The sequence below is a fragment of the Mixophyes fleayi genome, chromosome 7 (assembly GCF_038048845.1).
Source record: "Mixophyes fleayi isolate aMixFle1 chromosome 7, aMixFle1.hap1, whole genome shotgun sequence".
Taxonomy (NCBI): domain Eukaryota; kingdom Metazoa; phylum Chordata; class Amphibia; order Anura; family Limnodynastidae; genus Mixophyes; species Mixophyes fleayi.
Genome location: NC_134408.1, coordinates 104,035,647 through 104,053,586, shown reverse-complemented (window position 1 = coordinate 104,053,586; position 17,940 = coordinate 104,035,647). Strand labels below are relative to the sequence as shown.

General features: G+C 38.5%; 1 protein-coding gene across 3 annotated transcripts in view; it reads right to left on the bottom strand.

Moving 5' to 3' along the window:
- Nucleotides 1-16,088, bottom strand: part of PIKFYVE (phosphoinositide kinase, FYVE-type zinc finger containing) — a 153,398-nt gene extending 137,310 nt beyond the window's left edge. For all 3 annotated transcript variants that reach the window (XM_075180242.1, XM_075180243.1, XM_075180245.1), the window contains exons 1-5: nt 15,903-16,088; nt 3,348-3,529; nt 997-1,167; nt 409-524; nt 81-252 (exon numbers count right to left, since the gene is read on the bottom strand). In XM_075180242.1, coding sequence (XP_075036343.1) covers nt 81-252; nt 409-524; nt 997-1,167; nt 3,348-3,519 — 631 coding nt within the window. In that variant the 5' untranslated portion in view covers nt 3,520-3,529; nt 15,903-16,088. The remainder of the gene's footprint in view (nt 1-80; nt 253-408; nt 525-996; nt 1,168-3,347; nt 3,530-15,902) is intronic.
- Nucleotides 16,089-17,940: the final 1,852 nt, after the last annotated feature.

Below are 17,940 nucleotides of genomic sequence, written 5' to 3'. Positions count from 1 at the left end.
ATTATTGAAATAGAATATTAATTCTGCAGCAAATTATTTGACACCCGAGTACATGCACACCCCAATCACTACACGCCGACCTGTATAGCCCATGAATTTCCCAGGAATTTCCTGATTGCAGCAACGGCTGCAGAAGATCTGCCCACAAAGTCGACAGTGATGCCTCCGCCGGAAAGTGGTAAATTTCTCACTGCAGTCGTAGCACTCTTTACACTGGCTATCAGGCATCCAATACTGCTTCAAGTCACTGTCCTGGTAAAGACAAAAGCACAGCACATATTTCATTCACTCGTTTAATAAATATTGATTCATTATAATGTTCCAAGTCTGTATATGTACACATTAGCCTGTGCACTCTTTAGAACTGTTCCAACAGAGAACAAAAAGCAGTTTAAAATTGCAAGTTACCTGGCTCTTTCCTTCCATAATCTCTTTGAGGCGCTTGAGTACTGTGCTCAGACTACGCAGCTGTACAGCTGTGCGAGGATCATGACCCAGAGTTGGCTCTGCTTTTCTTCTGGTCTCTAAAATAAATTTATAGCCGATGTTTAAAAAAAAAAATTCAATATTCAATGAACTCATGTTTTTTCTTTTACTTAACACTTTATATTTGCCCACATATCATATGTGAGCTCAAAATAATTCAATCATTCACACTACAACTTCTTCGGCAACAACAGCCTTCTATTAAATATATTCTGTATGGTACATATAGGGTGGATGAAAAAGGTACAGACATTTGTCAGAGGGTAGAGGGGGCCCGGTTTGTGAAAGTCACACTTGAATTCCTGTGTTGATTCAAATCCCCGTTAGGGGTCAACCATAATTGTTTTATCATCAACATTTATTTATAAAGTGCCAGCAAATTCTATAGCACTTTACAATTGGGATTTACTGCAACAAAATGTTGTGCAAGCTGCTCAGCTTCACTTCATACTAGGTACCTACTAAGATCTAAAGTCCCATAAATGGCAAAATCTTCAATATTTTACAAACCTGAGCTGGTTGATGACCTTCTCTCTCCTAGTAACTGCTTCTTATATTGCACTGGAAACTTAACAGACTGTAATGTTGGCGAGTGATGCGGACTGGACCAGGAATTTCTTATTGCAGGGTCACCTGGCCCAGACTCTGATTTGTCTGCTGCAGATACTGTTCTGACCTCATCTGAAATAAGTATATTAAACAGTTATTGCATGATGCTTTACATTAAGCCTTGCAAACAGATGACAGTTTTCTGTTACAACATGCTAGGGTTTTGAGCGACACTAAAAAAGCTAAAGAACCAGTAAACATTTACCACATAAAATATATAAACAGTGTTCACTCCAGCAACTATTTCCCGGGTGCTCCACCCAGCTATTTTTACTTGCCACCCAGCTCTTGGATGGAGCCAAACAGAGTCCTATCATAATATAATAAACCATTGTTTCGCCTCACTATGTGAGCACTACAGCCTTCAGTGAGTGTTAGACTAGTCTTGGAGGTGTGGGCAGTAAACTCCAACATATTTCAATATTATTGCAAAGGATTACACTGCCACCACCTGGCTACTTCTTTTTTCTGGGGCGAACACACACATATACATATACACAAACACACACATATATATACACAAACTCACGTGTATATATTTATTGTGTGACACGTGTTAGATTTACTTCCTTTCAAAATAGTATTTACTTCCTAAAGTTGAATTTGTTTCCTGTTTAGTAGGTCTAAATGAAAGTTACTAGAGGTACTCATTAACCAGTTCAATACCAGAGGTTATTTGCCCCTTCAGAACCAGAACAAATTATTTGCAATGTGTTAGTTTCAATAGATATTACTTTTACACTTGTTAGTATACCCAAGTAAACCCACATTAGAACAAATTCAAAGTTTAAACCCAAATACTCTGGTGAAAACAGGGAAAAAAAGAGAAAAAAAATGGACATGTACGATTACTCCCATAATTAATTTGTATATGTTTACTTCCATGCAATAACTGCTGGCCATAAATGTACCCAACTCATTCCAGAATATAGGGATACAAAACGTGTACTTATTTTATGGTCTGACACAGTTAAAGAGAAAAGTAGCAGTCTTTAAATTTTAAAACATTTTCCCACTGATGGTATGAAAAACCTGTATACATCTGGGTTCAAAAATGCATATGGTGAAAGCAGGGTTGCAAAAACGCAATTACCGGGCCCCAAAACTTGGACGAGGGAGCAGAAATACATGTCCTCCCGTACAGAAGGCATCTTATTGCTCTGGAAGTAAAAGCTCAAACATGGCTTTATTGTACAAGGCAGATGGATCAGTATAGCCTGGCACATCTCACCGCTAGAAGCCACAGCAACTGCATTATTATCAACCTTTATTTATAGAAGGCCGCCACCCCTACACATTACAGACAATTATCTACATCAGTACATTGTCTGATGCAGCTTACCATCTATATTCCTTAATACACAAACACATTCAGGTTAATTTAATCTGAAGCCAGTATATATTATAATGTTAAAATATATAAAAAGGCAACATCTCCACTTTTTCAAAACCGCAGCTTGATAAATTTACCCCATTGCCTCAGATGCAATTTTATATTGGTGTTTTTCTCAATGAGATATGCCAATTTACAAATGTTACAGTGCTTACTGATCTATGTTTACACAAATAATTTGTCATTTTTTTGCAACATGTCTCTCTTTTTATACATTCTAATGTTTGTAAATGGGACTATGTTTTATAATTTTTGTGCTCCAGGACACAGCTTTCTTCATTTTAATAAAGCATTTGCTGAGATACAGGAGCTTTTAAATGTGATCTACGATTAATGACATGCCCAAACATGTAAAATGTTCTTATCTTCATATGCCTTTTGTTTTAATATGATCCAACAAGTTGCAATTTTAAACACCGAACACAGAATGCAGACACCGTTTTCTACTTTGGGGCACAGCAGGGATGCGATCACTGAGAAAAACAAAGGGAATATTATAAAACAAAACTAAAATGTATGGTTATGAAGTTAGAAGAAAAGACTCACAACAAAACAGAGAATTGTGTTTTAAAACACTATATTAAAATCCAACCAGTGTGTTAAAATCAGAAATTATTATTTTGATTGTTTTAGAATTTGCTTTCCATTTCTCTTCCTTAACCTAAAATATGACATGAGCCATCTGCCTTTTTAAGTGCCTGCTGAATTTAACATTGAATTGTAGAGTAACACTTTATTGAATAGCTATCAGACCGTCCATGTAGACACCTGTATTGACTGTGTAATGTTATGGGATAACTAAATATTTTAAGTAACGGATTCCTTTATGTCAAGTACAGTGGGATCACCAGAACTTTACCTTTGCTAAACCGAAAGAGATTTACAAAGGAACTGTAGGCAGATTTGAATGGTGGGTCATCTTGATCAGGGGTCAAAGGTTTAAAATGAGTAAGATGGGACGGACTACTTGGAGACCTGGGCAGCTCGCTGGCAGATTCCAGTGTTGGTGAGGACTTGTCATCTGTGGCCATCTCATGAGACCTGAGGGGAAAAGAAGATAGCATAAGTAAAGTACCTGAACTCAAACAATTTAAATTCAGAAAGGGGGCCATGGTAATAGGAGTACAATATATCTGATTAAACCATGGTACCAAAATATGTAATTATGTCCTCTCAAGTAGCAGATTAATTCATTATAATGTACATTATGTGGTACAATGATGCAATATCAAGTTTTTGTAGTGGTTATTCATAAGATTATATAGTGTTAGTGATCTCAGGATTATCTCAGAAAACACAGCAAAATATTTATAGAAGGTATTGCTTTAACACAAAGATAAAAATCAAGTTGCCAATTCTTTAGTATATACCCAAGGGTTTCCAACATCATACCACATAACAGGGTTGCCTGGTATACACACAAGCTGGTCATACATGCTGACCAATTCGGCTAGTTTCATCCAAAACTAAGCAAACATTTTAATGTCCCCACATTAGTTTATTTGCTCAAATTCTGAATGTAATGAACCCATAAGTGTGGTTGTACAACCGCAATGAAAAAAAATCAAAATAAAAAACCTGATTTGTGGAATCTTGTTTTTTCTATGCATGACCAATAAAGCCATGGATTGGTTCTTTCAAAGTGCCCAACTATTGCATTGGCCGGTGAGTGGTTGCCATAACACTAAAGTACAGCAAGTCACTTTAACCACAAAATGGTTTCAAATACAACACATCAAAAAATCTTACAACCCCTAAACAAAATATTCATGGAAAAATTATTTCCCTTAATTGCAGCCCTTTCTCAAATATCTTAAAGTATTGAAAAGTTGACATTTTAAATTAATGAAAAGTAAGCCTTTCCATTAAACCAATATAGGCTAACAGTTTTAAATTGCTAAAAAACAAAGCCAGACTCCCTCTTTTGGCAATTAAAACAACCATATCTATCTTGTTACCTCCAGATTAGTCTTATTGCTTGACTACAGAGGTAAATAATGTAGAGTAAAATGCCATAAACTAAACCCATGTTGCTGTTTTATAGTCTCTGCGAACATATATGGCTGCATTTGAGCACCAGTCAAACTTTAACATCAAACCATATAACATTAAACTTTCCGATTGCTGTGTGTCTAACTCAACCCCTTGTTGCTGTCATGTGCAGTACAATATACTATACTTGTGACAAAAGGGAATGAGTAGTTCAGTGTACTGATCAACTGCAGTTCTAGTATCTTCAGCACTCTATATTATTACATTTATGTTAGACAATATTTGATTGTAAGCCCTAACCAAGCATATTGGAAATTACTATTTTAAGAAGAAATGCATATACTGATTTACATGAGTTAGAAAAAAAAAAAAAAAATTAGTTATTCTGCATCCATAAGAAAAATAAGCAAAGCTCTTTTTATTTAACTCTGTGAATGAACTAATAAAACTGATTTGTAAAGCATATGATCCAGTGTGCGCCTTCTATTTTTTTAATGAATGAGCACATATATTTTAATGCCAACTTGAAATCCCTTAAAAGCAAGGCTTTAAAAAAAACAAAAACAAAGAAAACACCAGTAGGTAACTTATTTTCATTAAAATAAATGTTCATTTAAAATTAATTTTGCTATTAAACAAGGGTCAATATTAAAATAATTACAATACAATAATAGCAAATTGCATATTCTACATTTTGCTTAAAAGGAAACAGCTATAGCAAAGTTAGATAATATACTCTATGTAATCTGCAGTAGTTCTTATTTTGTGGAACAGCATTTCTAAGCACTCTTTGCCAATCAGTAAACGTACTATAGTTCGTTTTTTTATATCAAACACTTATATAATTGAAGTTCGTATGTAAAAAGCATAATAACAGAACATACTTGTTCTTGACAAATCATCTAACTATGTACTAGAAAGAGACTGACAGAAGAATGTTCTACTTCCTTATACTGTTCACTGTGCTTTTCTTCCTGACTAACCCTGTTATAGTACAACAAAAAAAAGTAATTGGCAAATTGTCCAAAGACCAAATTTGATAAGATCACTTAGGAGGTAAAATAACTTTTTACTTATGAGTTTAAGTGCTACAGGAAGTTCAAGCAAAGCTTTAAAGCATGTGATATTGACCAACCACAAAACACACTTGTGATTCAGAATGAATGGAAAGCAAACTGACCATAAATTGAACACTCCTCACACCGATTTATTTATGGATATAAAACTATAAATCTGTGTAGACCTGCTCTAATTTATTTAAAGTCATCTAACATAATGTATTATGGAAAAAGCACTAAAACAAACCCCTTTTAAGATGCATTTGATAAAAAAAAAAATGTGAACTGACTGTTGATGTAAATCTCCTGCATGTCCCCTGTTTTACAGTGGGAGATAATAGAACCTGTGATTGCACATTTAGATTCTGAATTTACTGTTTTGAAACAAAACTCCAAATTCTTGGTAAAATTCCCCATCAAAATATGTAGTTAAAATAAATGCTGGGGTGCATACATAAATTTATAAACTTAACATGAAAGCTAACAAAACTAACTTCTCTATATGCATTTGTTCTTTTAGCTTAATATTAATTGATTTGTGTACATATTTAGGGCCAAGAACAATTTAGTTGTTAAGGGATAACCTACTTAACTATTAAAAAGAGTTCACATTTTCTGTGTCAGATCAAGATAGATACATTATCAGGTAACCATTTTTTTTTTTAGTAATTGTCACTGCTATCTGGATATCAATTGAATCTTCAATAAATCATACCAATTACTTCTATAGGAGATGCAAATTGTCCCAAATCCCAAGAGACTCTTCACCTCCAAAGCACCCTCTCCACAGACATTTGTAAGAAAATTGCTCTCTGTTAAAATGGTAATTTGCTACAGGGTATAAATTGCTGTGAGTGTGTTCACATAGGTGGGAATATTGGGCTGCCATGGACTATCCAAAGAAAATGAAAAATTTATAAATAATTATCAACTCAGTGGAAGCATCAGCAGAGGATAATGTCTGCTAAGGGTGTGAATTGATGACCACCTTTCAGCAGAGATCATACGCTGAGGCCTGAGCAGCCAGAAGGTTGTCACTGTCATTGTAGAATTGCCTCTTAAAATTTCTGGCACATTACATCTGTTACTCATATAAGCTGTGCAATGATATGTCTGATCTATCGTGTGTGCATCCCTATGCTTGTGGGGACATTCATCTGTTTACACACCAGCACTGTGGTGTCAAAAAACGAGATCCCACAAAGCCTACCAAGAATAATCAATGCATGCAGACCTTGCCGATATGCTTGCCATAAAAATCTGGCCTGTCCACGATGTGGAGGGGAGTGTGCGTGTTCATGCCACCAGTAGAGGCCAGTCGACAATCCATACATATGTACCATTTCAAGCTGGAAGAGAAGGAGACTGAAGCTTTCCTGGCCTTTTTATACTGAATGGGGATAAGACACAGTCGTATTCGTCGGCTACTGAAAGTAAAGTGTGGACAGTGGAGCATGACAGAGCCCATCAGTGGCTCCTAGTATAGCTCAGAGAGCAGTGAAGATGACTAACCCTGACACTTCGGAGAAGAGCGTTTCATACACTAGCAGTGATGCCTGTTGCCAGGCAGTGGAGCAAGAGCAGGTATCCAGAGATATGTTCTATGTGCAACCATTCTCGATCTGCTAGCAGCATTGTTTTAAACACAGAAGGCCGGAAAGTGTGATGTCTGTGCAAACTCTACCCAGATATAGTGATAGCTCAAGGGCATATAACAAAACGCTGTACTGCCTGTACAGTTTTGAGAAAGACACAAATATAAGTTTTCACAAAATTTGCTGCTTCACCAAACTGTTCTTGGATGGTTGGGAAAAGTTGCTCTTGGGAGGATGTTTTGGTACCATTCTTTATCCATGGCATTGTTCTTAGGCAAAATTGTGAGTGATCCCACTCACACCAGTGCAGAGCTTGCTCAGGAATGGCAGCAGGCAGGTGCGAGTGCATCTGTACGTACGGTGGGGCAAAGACTTTTGGAAGATGGCCTGGTGTCAAGAAGGCCAAAAAATAAGCCACTTCTCTACAGGAAAATCATCAGGGACATACTGATATTCTGCAAACAGTACAGGGATTGGACTGCTGAGGATTGGGGTAATGTAATTTTTCTTTTTCTTTTTGGAGCATCTGGAGTAACGCTTGTCCGGAGAAGGAAAGGCGAGTGCTACCATCAGTCCTGTAACATGTAAACAGTAAGCATCCTGAGACCATTCATGTGTGGGGTTGCATCTCAGCCAAGGGAGTGGGTTCACTCACAATTTTGCCTAGGAACACTGCCATGAATAAAGAATGGTACCATCCAAGAAAAGTTTGATGACAAACAATGCCTTTTCTAGCATGATGGAGCACCTTGCCATAAGGCAAAAGTGATAACCAAGTGGCTCGGGGATCATAACATCGAAATTTTGGGTCCATGGCCAGGAAAACTCCCTAGACCTTAATCCCATTTAGAACTTGTGGTCAATCCTCAAGAGGCAGGTGGACAAACAAAAACCCACAAATTCTGACAAACTCCAAGCATTGATCAGATAAGAATGGGCAGCCATCAGTCAGTATGTGGCCCAGAAGTTGATTGATAGTATGCCAGGGTGAATTGCAGAGGTCTTCATAAAGAAACAGTGCCAATATTGACTCTTTGCATAAACTTAGTGTAATTGTCAATAAAATCCTGTGACACTTATGAAATGCTTGTAATTTTACTTCAGTGTTTTTAGACCTTTTTTGTCAGATGTTGCTATGGTATACTGAAGCAGCAAACTTTGTGAAAACCAATACCTGTGTCATTCTCAAAACTTTTGGCCATGACTATACTATGAGAAGCCCCTCTCACAAATAGCCCGGCATATGGAACATGTCCACACCGATAAGACTGAAGTAGCCATGAACTTCCTCAAGCATTCGAAAGAAAGGTGCATGCAATTGTCATATCTTCACAACAGGTGCAATTTTGCACACAATGCCGAAGCAATGAGGACAGGATGCAGTGTTCTGGTCCCGTGCAATCTTCCAAAAAAAAAAAAAGAGATTGATGCCAAATGCTTCATGCACTGTGCAGCCTGCCAAGGCGTGTTTGCAAGGAAGTACTAGTGGTGACACATGAAGAGATACAAGCTAAAGCGAAGAGGCAACAAGCCCTCGCCTGGAAAAAAAAAGTCCAGTCTCTGTGCGCCTTTGCTCAGCCTATTTTACCTGACATAAGTGGTGGCTTTTGGAAGCTCTTGAGCAACATGACCCCGGATGATATCTTGCTCGTAGTCAAAAATGACAAATGCATCATGCAGATGGGGCATCATCTGTTCAACAGGTCGGTTCAGATGTTGGCAGGCATGAGTACATTCGTCAGAAGCTTAGAGAAATGGGCAGGCTACTGCTACAGTCTAAAAGAGCTACCCCTTTGGAGAGGATGGAAGACAACCTGCCCACATAATATAGGGCTGCATTGCTGCAGTTGAAAATGCACTCAACTTCAGGAAGATCTATGAGGCAAGATGGAATCAGTTGATCCGGCTGGAACCGGAATGCAGACTGCACTGTCTGGGCAGAATTAATTGAGTAGACTGCTGGAAACCAGGTAGGCGTCTGAGGAATCAACGCTGCACTGGCAACAGGTTAGGGCTCCAGGCAGTCCTTTTATACTAATTGCTATCCCCTGATTAGAGGCTGTGGTCAGCTGAACTGAAGAAGACTGACTGGCTGAGAGAGAGCATCGCACTTGCACTGGTTTTGCAGGGATCTCTGGTGTGGAGACATAATGGGCAGCATCCTGAAGAGAAATCCAAGACCAGCAGAGCCTGTAGACCGCAGGGACAGCTTAGAAAGATAGCGAAGGGGTAATTAACAGGACCTGAGAGCCTGGTACGTGACACAGAGGCTCCGATTGCATACGACTGTTTGCCAGAGTGTGTGGGGCCAAACATTCCCACATGTTGTCTTCCACAAAGCTTCATAAGCACATTGCCCTCTCTCAAATGTACTCAACCTAAAAGACACAGAACAGAATCAGGTGGCGGACTTACTTGGGCACGACATCAGGGAAAGTATCCTCCAACTTGCCAAGATCAGCAAACTGTTAATGGCTCTCGAAAGTGGCAGACTGGCTGAATTCAAAGGCAAGAATTTGGAAGAGATGCACATTGATCCAGACGGCAAGTTTGAAATCTTGTGTGATGTATGCTTTTGACTTTTACATCGATCATTTACATATCTGTTTCTTTTCAGAACCAGTCTAGCTACAGAGCGACACGTCAGAAGTTGAGTAATCCTCTCTGACAGAGGGGCAAGTGATCAAGCATTTGGTCGACACTTCCATGTCTGAAGAGAGGTGGTGTAGGGGCCCAGCAACATGGGACAAGTGCCCAGCCAAAGCTTCCATAGGTCAGTGTAGCAAACAGTTTTGTTAGGTCAAAAGCACTTTACCTTTTTTGTAATTCGCAGAGATGTAATGGACTGCTCTACGTCCTTTCAGGTAGTAAAGCAGTGTGAAGAAAAACCTGGGACAGAGAGGAGATCCAACCTGTGAAGAATTACATGAGCAAGTTTATCCATACAAGCCGGGTGCCCAGCAAGTGTCACTATCACATGCCTCATGGCTGAACCATCAGCACTGAAAGATCGAAACTGGTCGGGGGTGAAATGCTACATAAAGAACTACATAACAGCTTTAAAGAGGGATCGAACTTGTTGAAACAATACGCAGTGGTTGAACAGGGTTATAACCTCCATGGCTAGATGTCGGTGTATGTGGAAGTCCTCAAATAGCCAAAATACTTGAAACTTTCCCCACCATGCAGTCCATGTCAGTATTTTGAACAAAATCAAAGTGTATACCTCAAGAGTTAACGCTGGTGACAAACAGCTCCTACACATATCCAAATGATTGTTCTGTCGACATGCATTAGGAAAGGGGTGTCCCTATGCGCTATGTTCCAGACATAGACGGTCCTCACAATGTAATAAACCCCCTGCCCCCAAAAGTATATACATACATATATATATATATATATATATATATATATATATATATATATATATATATATATATATACACACACACACACACACACATATATATACACACACACAGCTTTTTGCACTCACTGGAAAATAAAGTTTGCCTTTTTTAAAAAGGTCAAAAACCCGTTTGCTGGGGCTACGTCAGAAGGTAAGCGCCCTCATTAAACATTACTACCCAGACATTCATATAGGGCAAAAATAAACAGGGGGTTCAAATGTGGCCACCACAACACAGATCTGCCAGAAAGGTGCTGTATACATTAGACATATGCATAACAAATTTTATATCACCAGAAATCAAGCAATTACTTTAAGATAATTGTAGTTTTACGAACTAAAATGGATTTTCATTATACCAAATTAAAAAAGAAAATAGTTTCCTACCAAAACACATAAAACAAGCAACAACAGGAATCGGAACAATATTAATATCAATAATAATTCAACTCACATTTCTATGCAGGTCTAAAAGAGAACCCTACCTAAATGTAAAGTTTGGTCAATAATGATAACTAGTAGAACTGTTTGATGAGTTACTAACTCCCACTAGCACTGTACTAACAAACTTTTCCCAGCCATAGAGAAGTGTTTATTAAAGTCAAGATATTGAACTTTTGTAAATAGAGCTAATTGAACAAGCTGAGCCAGGATAATCAGTTCTACTGATAATGATTCAATGCACAGACTTTACTTTCTATCTTCTAGGGCTGTCAGTCTGGGAGAAACAGTTGTTACAGAACTAGAAAAAGTGAGTAATTCTTAAGCTGGATACACACTACAGAATTTTCCACCAACTTTTTGTTTCAATCGATTTTACATCCGATCAATGGTTCTATTGCTCGGTCCATGGGCTACATACACACTAGCCTTGTTTCAGACGTTAAATGGAAGAGCGGCTGTCCCAGTAGTGACTTTTTACAGCCATGCTGTCGTGAGCAATGATTTTAATTGCGTACACACTGAAGCAACATACCAAAGACATTAGCATAAAGGGGCAGAGATTTCACTATAGTGAACACCCAAAACCGCATAAAAAAAGACCACACTGTCTCTTCATTCATTCCTATAGAAATAGAAGTTTATTACCATACATAAAATTTAGAAAAAACATTTAACTTGTAAAGTGCAATGCAATAATTATTCCCTAATAATAAAATCCCTTCGCATGTAATAGTCCTGTACGGGTTAAAGTAATAGCCCAAAATCTCCATACACAAGTTTATTATACACGAATAGGCATCGCCCACAATGCTCCATTCTCTGGAGGCATCATCGCTGACTGGTCCACAGCAAAAACAAACCCCCATGTCCGAGTGTATAAAATGACAGGAGCCTGTCTGGTGCCGAGGAACGTGAGAAGATGGCGGGTGAGGAGAAGGGGGGTTGCAGCTATGGAGACAGAGTCTGAGATGGTGCTGGAAGGGCCAAAATATCTTGAAAAAGTTAAGGTGGTGGAAGTAGATGCTCAAGAAGAGCAAAGAACAAAGCCAATGAGCCCTAGAGAGGTGAAGATGATGGTAAAAGTACTGGAACAGTACGACTACGACTTCGAAAAAAAGTGAGTAGCACGTGTAGTGTACCTGTTTGAAGGACTTTATATCATTCTAGTTTCACACGAACAATGCAAACGCCTGACTTGTAACAGATATTTTTTTTGTCAGAACGAAGAAATAACGGTGAGAATGCCTGTTTAGATACCACTGATACCACTAATGTAACACCTGTTATCAAACAACAAAAAATTTATGTTATATACCAAGATATGAAAGAAGTTATACACAAATGTATTTCAATGAACATGTTTAGACAACTAAATGCTTTGGGCACATACCTGTACCGTTATAATAACCAAAATGGCGCCCGTTTTCCAGACTATATGACGTTTAAGCCCGCTATTGCGATTGTGCCAGATGGACCACAACATAAACTGATCTCGAGCAGTGTGCAAGATAAGCAAATGAGAGTATTTCTGGTGTTGATATAGATTACAGATATAGAAGTTTAAGGTAAACATTTTTTATTTCCTTGTTTCATAGGTAAAGAAATCAAAGGGAATATAAACCCAAGCAACATCAAGAAAAAAAATTAAAAACCTTGAGAAAATTTTGTTGAAATGTGTATGCTGTTTGGAACTGTTCTGCCACAAACCACTAGCATGTTTAAGGTGTAATACTATTTTATTCACTTGTCATATTCTGCAATAAATAAATTTGTACTTTTTCCTGCGATAAAACTGTTGCATTCACACTGTGTGGCTTGTTCTGGGTATTTTATAAATATTAGTTAATTAAGGCTAATATGACTTTATAAGTTTAATAGTTTATAAAGCTATAAGTTTATAAAGGGTAAATATGAATAGGTTCCCAATATAGATGCAAAGGGTAATAACACACGTGCTTTACACAAGGGTAATGGTCTGCAACCAGACAGGTGCAAAACACATGTATACAAAACACAAGTCAGTGATGTGCAGATACCGCACCACATGGGACTGGTACAGGCATCACAAATTTACATACACACGCCCCCCAATCAAATGAGGCGACAATCGTCCATTTGGGCAGAATTTTGACCATAGTGTCACTACACACACTGACCCGACTTTCGAACGAGCGGTCGTATGTCGCTGGTTGAGCCGATTATTAGACAAAAACCCTGTAGTGTGTACCCAGCTTTACAGAGAAGGGATTCAGGGCATGAGACCCCCTGTGGTCAATATTAGAATCAGATTGTTCAAGTAAATATGTCAGTTTAAATGGCCCCATCTTATAACTGCATAGCGGTATGTTTTGAATCACTTAAAAATGAATATTTGGGCCCTAAATTAAATGGATCAGGTGGATGGTAATTGTGCAAGTATTAAAAGTGTGCCACTCATGCAGTCTTGACAAATAAGGCATCAACAGTACAACCCAAGTAAAAGCCTAATTGCAAAATACTGTTAGTAAGGCATATGCCATGGGAGGGGATTAGACATTACTTAAATTAGTTGTTTGGTGGGTGCTGTTTTCATGTGACACTCATCTTATGTGATTATTCAGAGCTAACCGACTCAAAACTGAAAAGCTTTCTATAGTTTGAAAATTGCATAAAAAGCTTCCCAGGAGCACAGAGATTGTTCATGGCATCTTCACATTCTCAATACCTGTCCATATGATTACCAGTTTCAAACAGGCATGTAAAAAGGTGAATTTAGAAGAAACTATTCAGCTTTAGCACGGAGTAAAATGTAACAGTTTTATACTTTATGTAGTTTGTTCAGATGTCTGTTTAGTGTGCAGTTATAGGTATGTGACAGATAAGAATGCTATCTGTTCGACTTCCAATAGTGTGTTTCCATAACAAAACACTTACAGTAAACAATTGACAAACAATATTTATGCAAAATATTATGAAATCTACTGTTCTTGTACAAAACATTAAACTGTAGTTGAAAATCTAACACATAAATATCTACTCTTTACTGAATCATTTGTGTATATATATTTCTCAACTAAGTTCAATATTTGAAAGTTAATATTTTGAGCGGCACTTGTGACAATATTCCAAGAGTCTATTTCGTTCATCCTTGTTTTAATCAGCATCTTTGGAATTAGTAAACCAGAACTAACCTAAGACAATCAGTGCACTAGCATATTCACAGGGCCAAGCAACCTGTAGACATTCAGATTGTTCCAATGTTCACAACACATTTAATAAAACAGGTCTATGTGAAATGACATTTACATAGCAATCTTGTTTATTTTTTTATATCACAGCATAGATCAGAAAACTGCAAAACCTGATCTTGTATATATGCAGGGATTAGTGTACTTCAGATATAAGTAAGGAATGCAAGCTTAATGTTTATTTTTAGTAAAGTTAAAATACTTTTGTGACTAACACATCATGGAAGATTTATCAAACCTTCTGAAAAATAAAAAAAAAAGGTATGTGTTGCCCATATCTAAAATCTGATAAATTGTTATGGGTAAAGCTGGGTACACACTACACCGTTTTCATCCAATAATCGGCTAAATCAGCCGACATACGACCTCTCGTTCAAAAGTCGGGTCAGTGTGTGCAGTGACACGATGGTCGAAAGTCTGCCCAAATGGACGATTGTCGCCTCATTTGGTTGGTCGTACCGTTTAATATTTTCGTTTCAATCTCGTTTCCGTTGTGTAGTGTGTATAAACTTCCAACCGATCCACAACAGTGAGTATGAAATTACAGTCATTGCTCACGACAACATGGCTGTAAAAAGCCGTTAAAGGGACGTCCGCTCTTCCCTTTATCGTCCTAAACAAGGCTAGTGTGTATGCAGTCCATGGACCGAGCGATCGGAACATCGATCGCATGTAAAATCGCTTGGCATAAAAAGTTGGTCGAAATTTCTGTAGTGTGTACCCAGCTTAACACATACACCTTTCACTTTTCAGAAGGTTTGTTAAATCTACCCCACATTCTGAATGGTATGTAAATAAGCTACATACAGTGCCTGTGAATATTAAAGTTCTGGATTTTGCCACATAAATTCAGACCTCAGGAGGTAGAATTGCAGGGGAAAAAGGTTGCCTTGTGTTTAGTCATATGATAACATTTTCTTTTCTGATAGTGATATCGCTAGGGTGTGAAAAGTGAACAGCGTTCCCCATTCACTTCCACACTACACTGAATAAGTATTATCGCTTTAGAACTGGTCAGAAAATAACAGCATTCGCAAACAGCTACGTATCTTGTATTTTCTTAACACTAAGGGTGATCCAATCAGAAATATTCCAGAAGATGGTCTTCACTAGAGCAGCACACCCCTGAATTGTAACTATCCTTGCTATATACACAGTCTTGATTCATTATCTTACACAATCAGATACTGCTATAAACTTTACTTTTTTTGTTACAAATGGGTTTAAAAATTTACTTTTCCACTATTATCATTTTCAATCTTTTTTAAAAAAAAAAAAACATCATAAATGTAAATTGTAAAATATACTGACCAGTCTCAGTGCACTTTCACAACTAACTCAAGAGGATAACATAACACCTTAGAATCATTAGCAAGTTTATAAAGAAAATAATATTTAATATTAAATGTTATGTCTAGTAAATTGGTGGATTCTTTACAACATACCATAAACATTACCTAAGAAATTATTCCTTTGAAAAAAAAAACTGCATACAATTGAGTGATTTGGATAACAGAGTTTCTATTAAAACTTATTTTGAAAGAGGCTCCACGGTGGATGACCAAGTGCAAGTGTGTGCTTGAGCAAAATGATAAAGTGGATAGTCAGAAAATTTCTTCCTGCCTTACTATTTACATATGTATTATTGCCTATCCATTCAGATATCTAATGAGGCCCTGGCAGTGTTACCTTGTTTGTATTGTGAGAACACGTTTCCTGCGTCATGCAGATGATGAGCACACCTTGTGCAGATGAATCTAATGCTCCAAAGCTGAGGACAACCGCAGATCCCCCTCCTCTAAATTCTGGATTTGCATCCAGCCGCACATCTACTTTTTGCTTCCTGTTAGCTGCAAGCCTAGCAGCTGAGAGCTCTCCCTGCCAGACAGCAGCAATCGAGATACAGTGTCAGACCTAAGCAATCCAACTGCAGAGCACTCGAACTAAAACATTACAGGAATTGTTGATGTAACATGAAACGTTGTCACAAGACTTGCATTTTCCATAAGTGTATACGTTTTAATACAGTTAAATCACTACTAATATGTTATTAAGTACTAGCTAATTCATTCAAAGTGCATTGTGCATTGTCATATGCTGTACAATAATTAAGAAATGTAACAACATAAAATAAATTCACTAGTTTCAAGAAAAACACTGATACTGCTTAAGTGGATTAAAAATATCTCCTTATGGTAATGACTGTCAAACCGTGGGGCATGTCCTCCCTCAGAACATGGAGTGGTAGGTGGTGGGGTGAGGCGCGGGCGGCCTTGGCTTGTTATGGGGGGGTTTCTTGCAAGGACTGGTGCAACTGAGCATTTGGCCCATGGTACCGTAGGTGGCACTATACAATGGGGTGAGAACTAGAGTCTCTTTAAGACTAGTTTCCCATCCTTAGGGGTGGGAAGCCATTTTAGAAGCTTGAGACCCGGGAATGGGGATGGTCGTCCTAGGAGTGTTTACGGGACATTTACCTTGTATACCCTTTCAGGCGCTCACCCGGGGAAGGGGGGGGGGGGTTCCTGGTCCCTGGAAACCCCTCTCCTGCCTGAGGCAAAGACCGAAGTACCACGGAAATTCAACGGTTGCCCCCGCTACATAAGGAGGCTACGTGACCACATTCTGTATTGAGCCAATCAGAGAGTGAGAAGCCTGTAGCCAATCAGCAATTGAGCAGCACAATGCTTACAACCAATCGATGCTCAAGAGGGTTCCACTTGTAAGACCTGTGTGGCTGTGTCTTCTCTTATCAAGATGGATTGTAAAGATACCGGAGAGCAGAACGTAGCTCATACTTGCCAACTCTCCCGGATTGTCCGGGAGACTCCCGCATTTTGCGAGAGTCTCCCGGACGAGTGTGGCAATCTCCCTGATAGGACGTGGGAAAAATTCAGTTTAAACGCCGCGATTCACCCGGAATCGCAGCGTTTAGCTCCGCCCCCGCTGTAAAATGACGCGATTTGCGTCATTCCGTCACGGGGGCGGGGCCAAAATGACGTGATTTCGCCGCCCCGCCCCCTGCACGCCCACGTCCCAGCCGGCATCTCCCGGAAAAAGAAAAATAAATGTTGGCAAGTATGACGTAGCTGCAGAGTAGTTGTGGCTAACAGGGGGATGCTGTCGCTGGACGCATGTGGAGAATTACAATGTTCTGCGCTGGTGGTGAAGAGAACCAGAGGGAGTTTATCTATGTGATGGTACGTGGTGTATTACAAAAATAAATACATTTAGCGGATTTCTTGTATTAGGCATGAGCAAACCAGCTTTCACATTTCTACTCGCATACTGTGCCTCATGATTTTTCATACATACTGTCTGTCTCTCTTACATTTAACTGTCTCTCATATTTATGGAAGTAAAGTGTCTCTTACATTTTTGGATATAATGCCTCCCACATTTTTAAATGTATACTGTGGATATTTTGCACTCAGCAAGCATAATGTTTCTCACATTTACGGTGGAAAGCTGGGCTTCCAGTGCTAAAACACACATAGGAGCAAAGTGTAATAGTAAATGTAATTAGGTAAATGACCGTTTTGTGTATAATCATTTTACTGAACTAGTATACAGTACAGTTACATAAAAGTGCACCTAACATTTAAGAAAATAAGGAACCTATGTTTGAGTAAGTGATTTTAAAGTCTGACCAAAAACTCTGAGGTCATTCGTTTAACAGATCAGCTGTAAAACTCATAAAGTGACCAGAGAATTGTTCTTGTGGCTG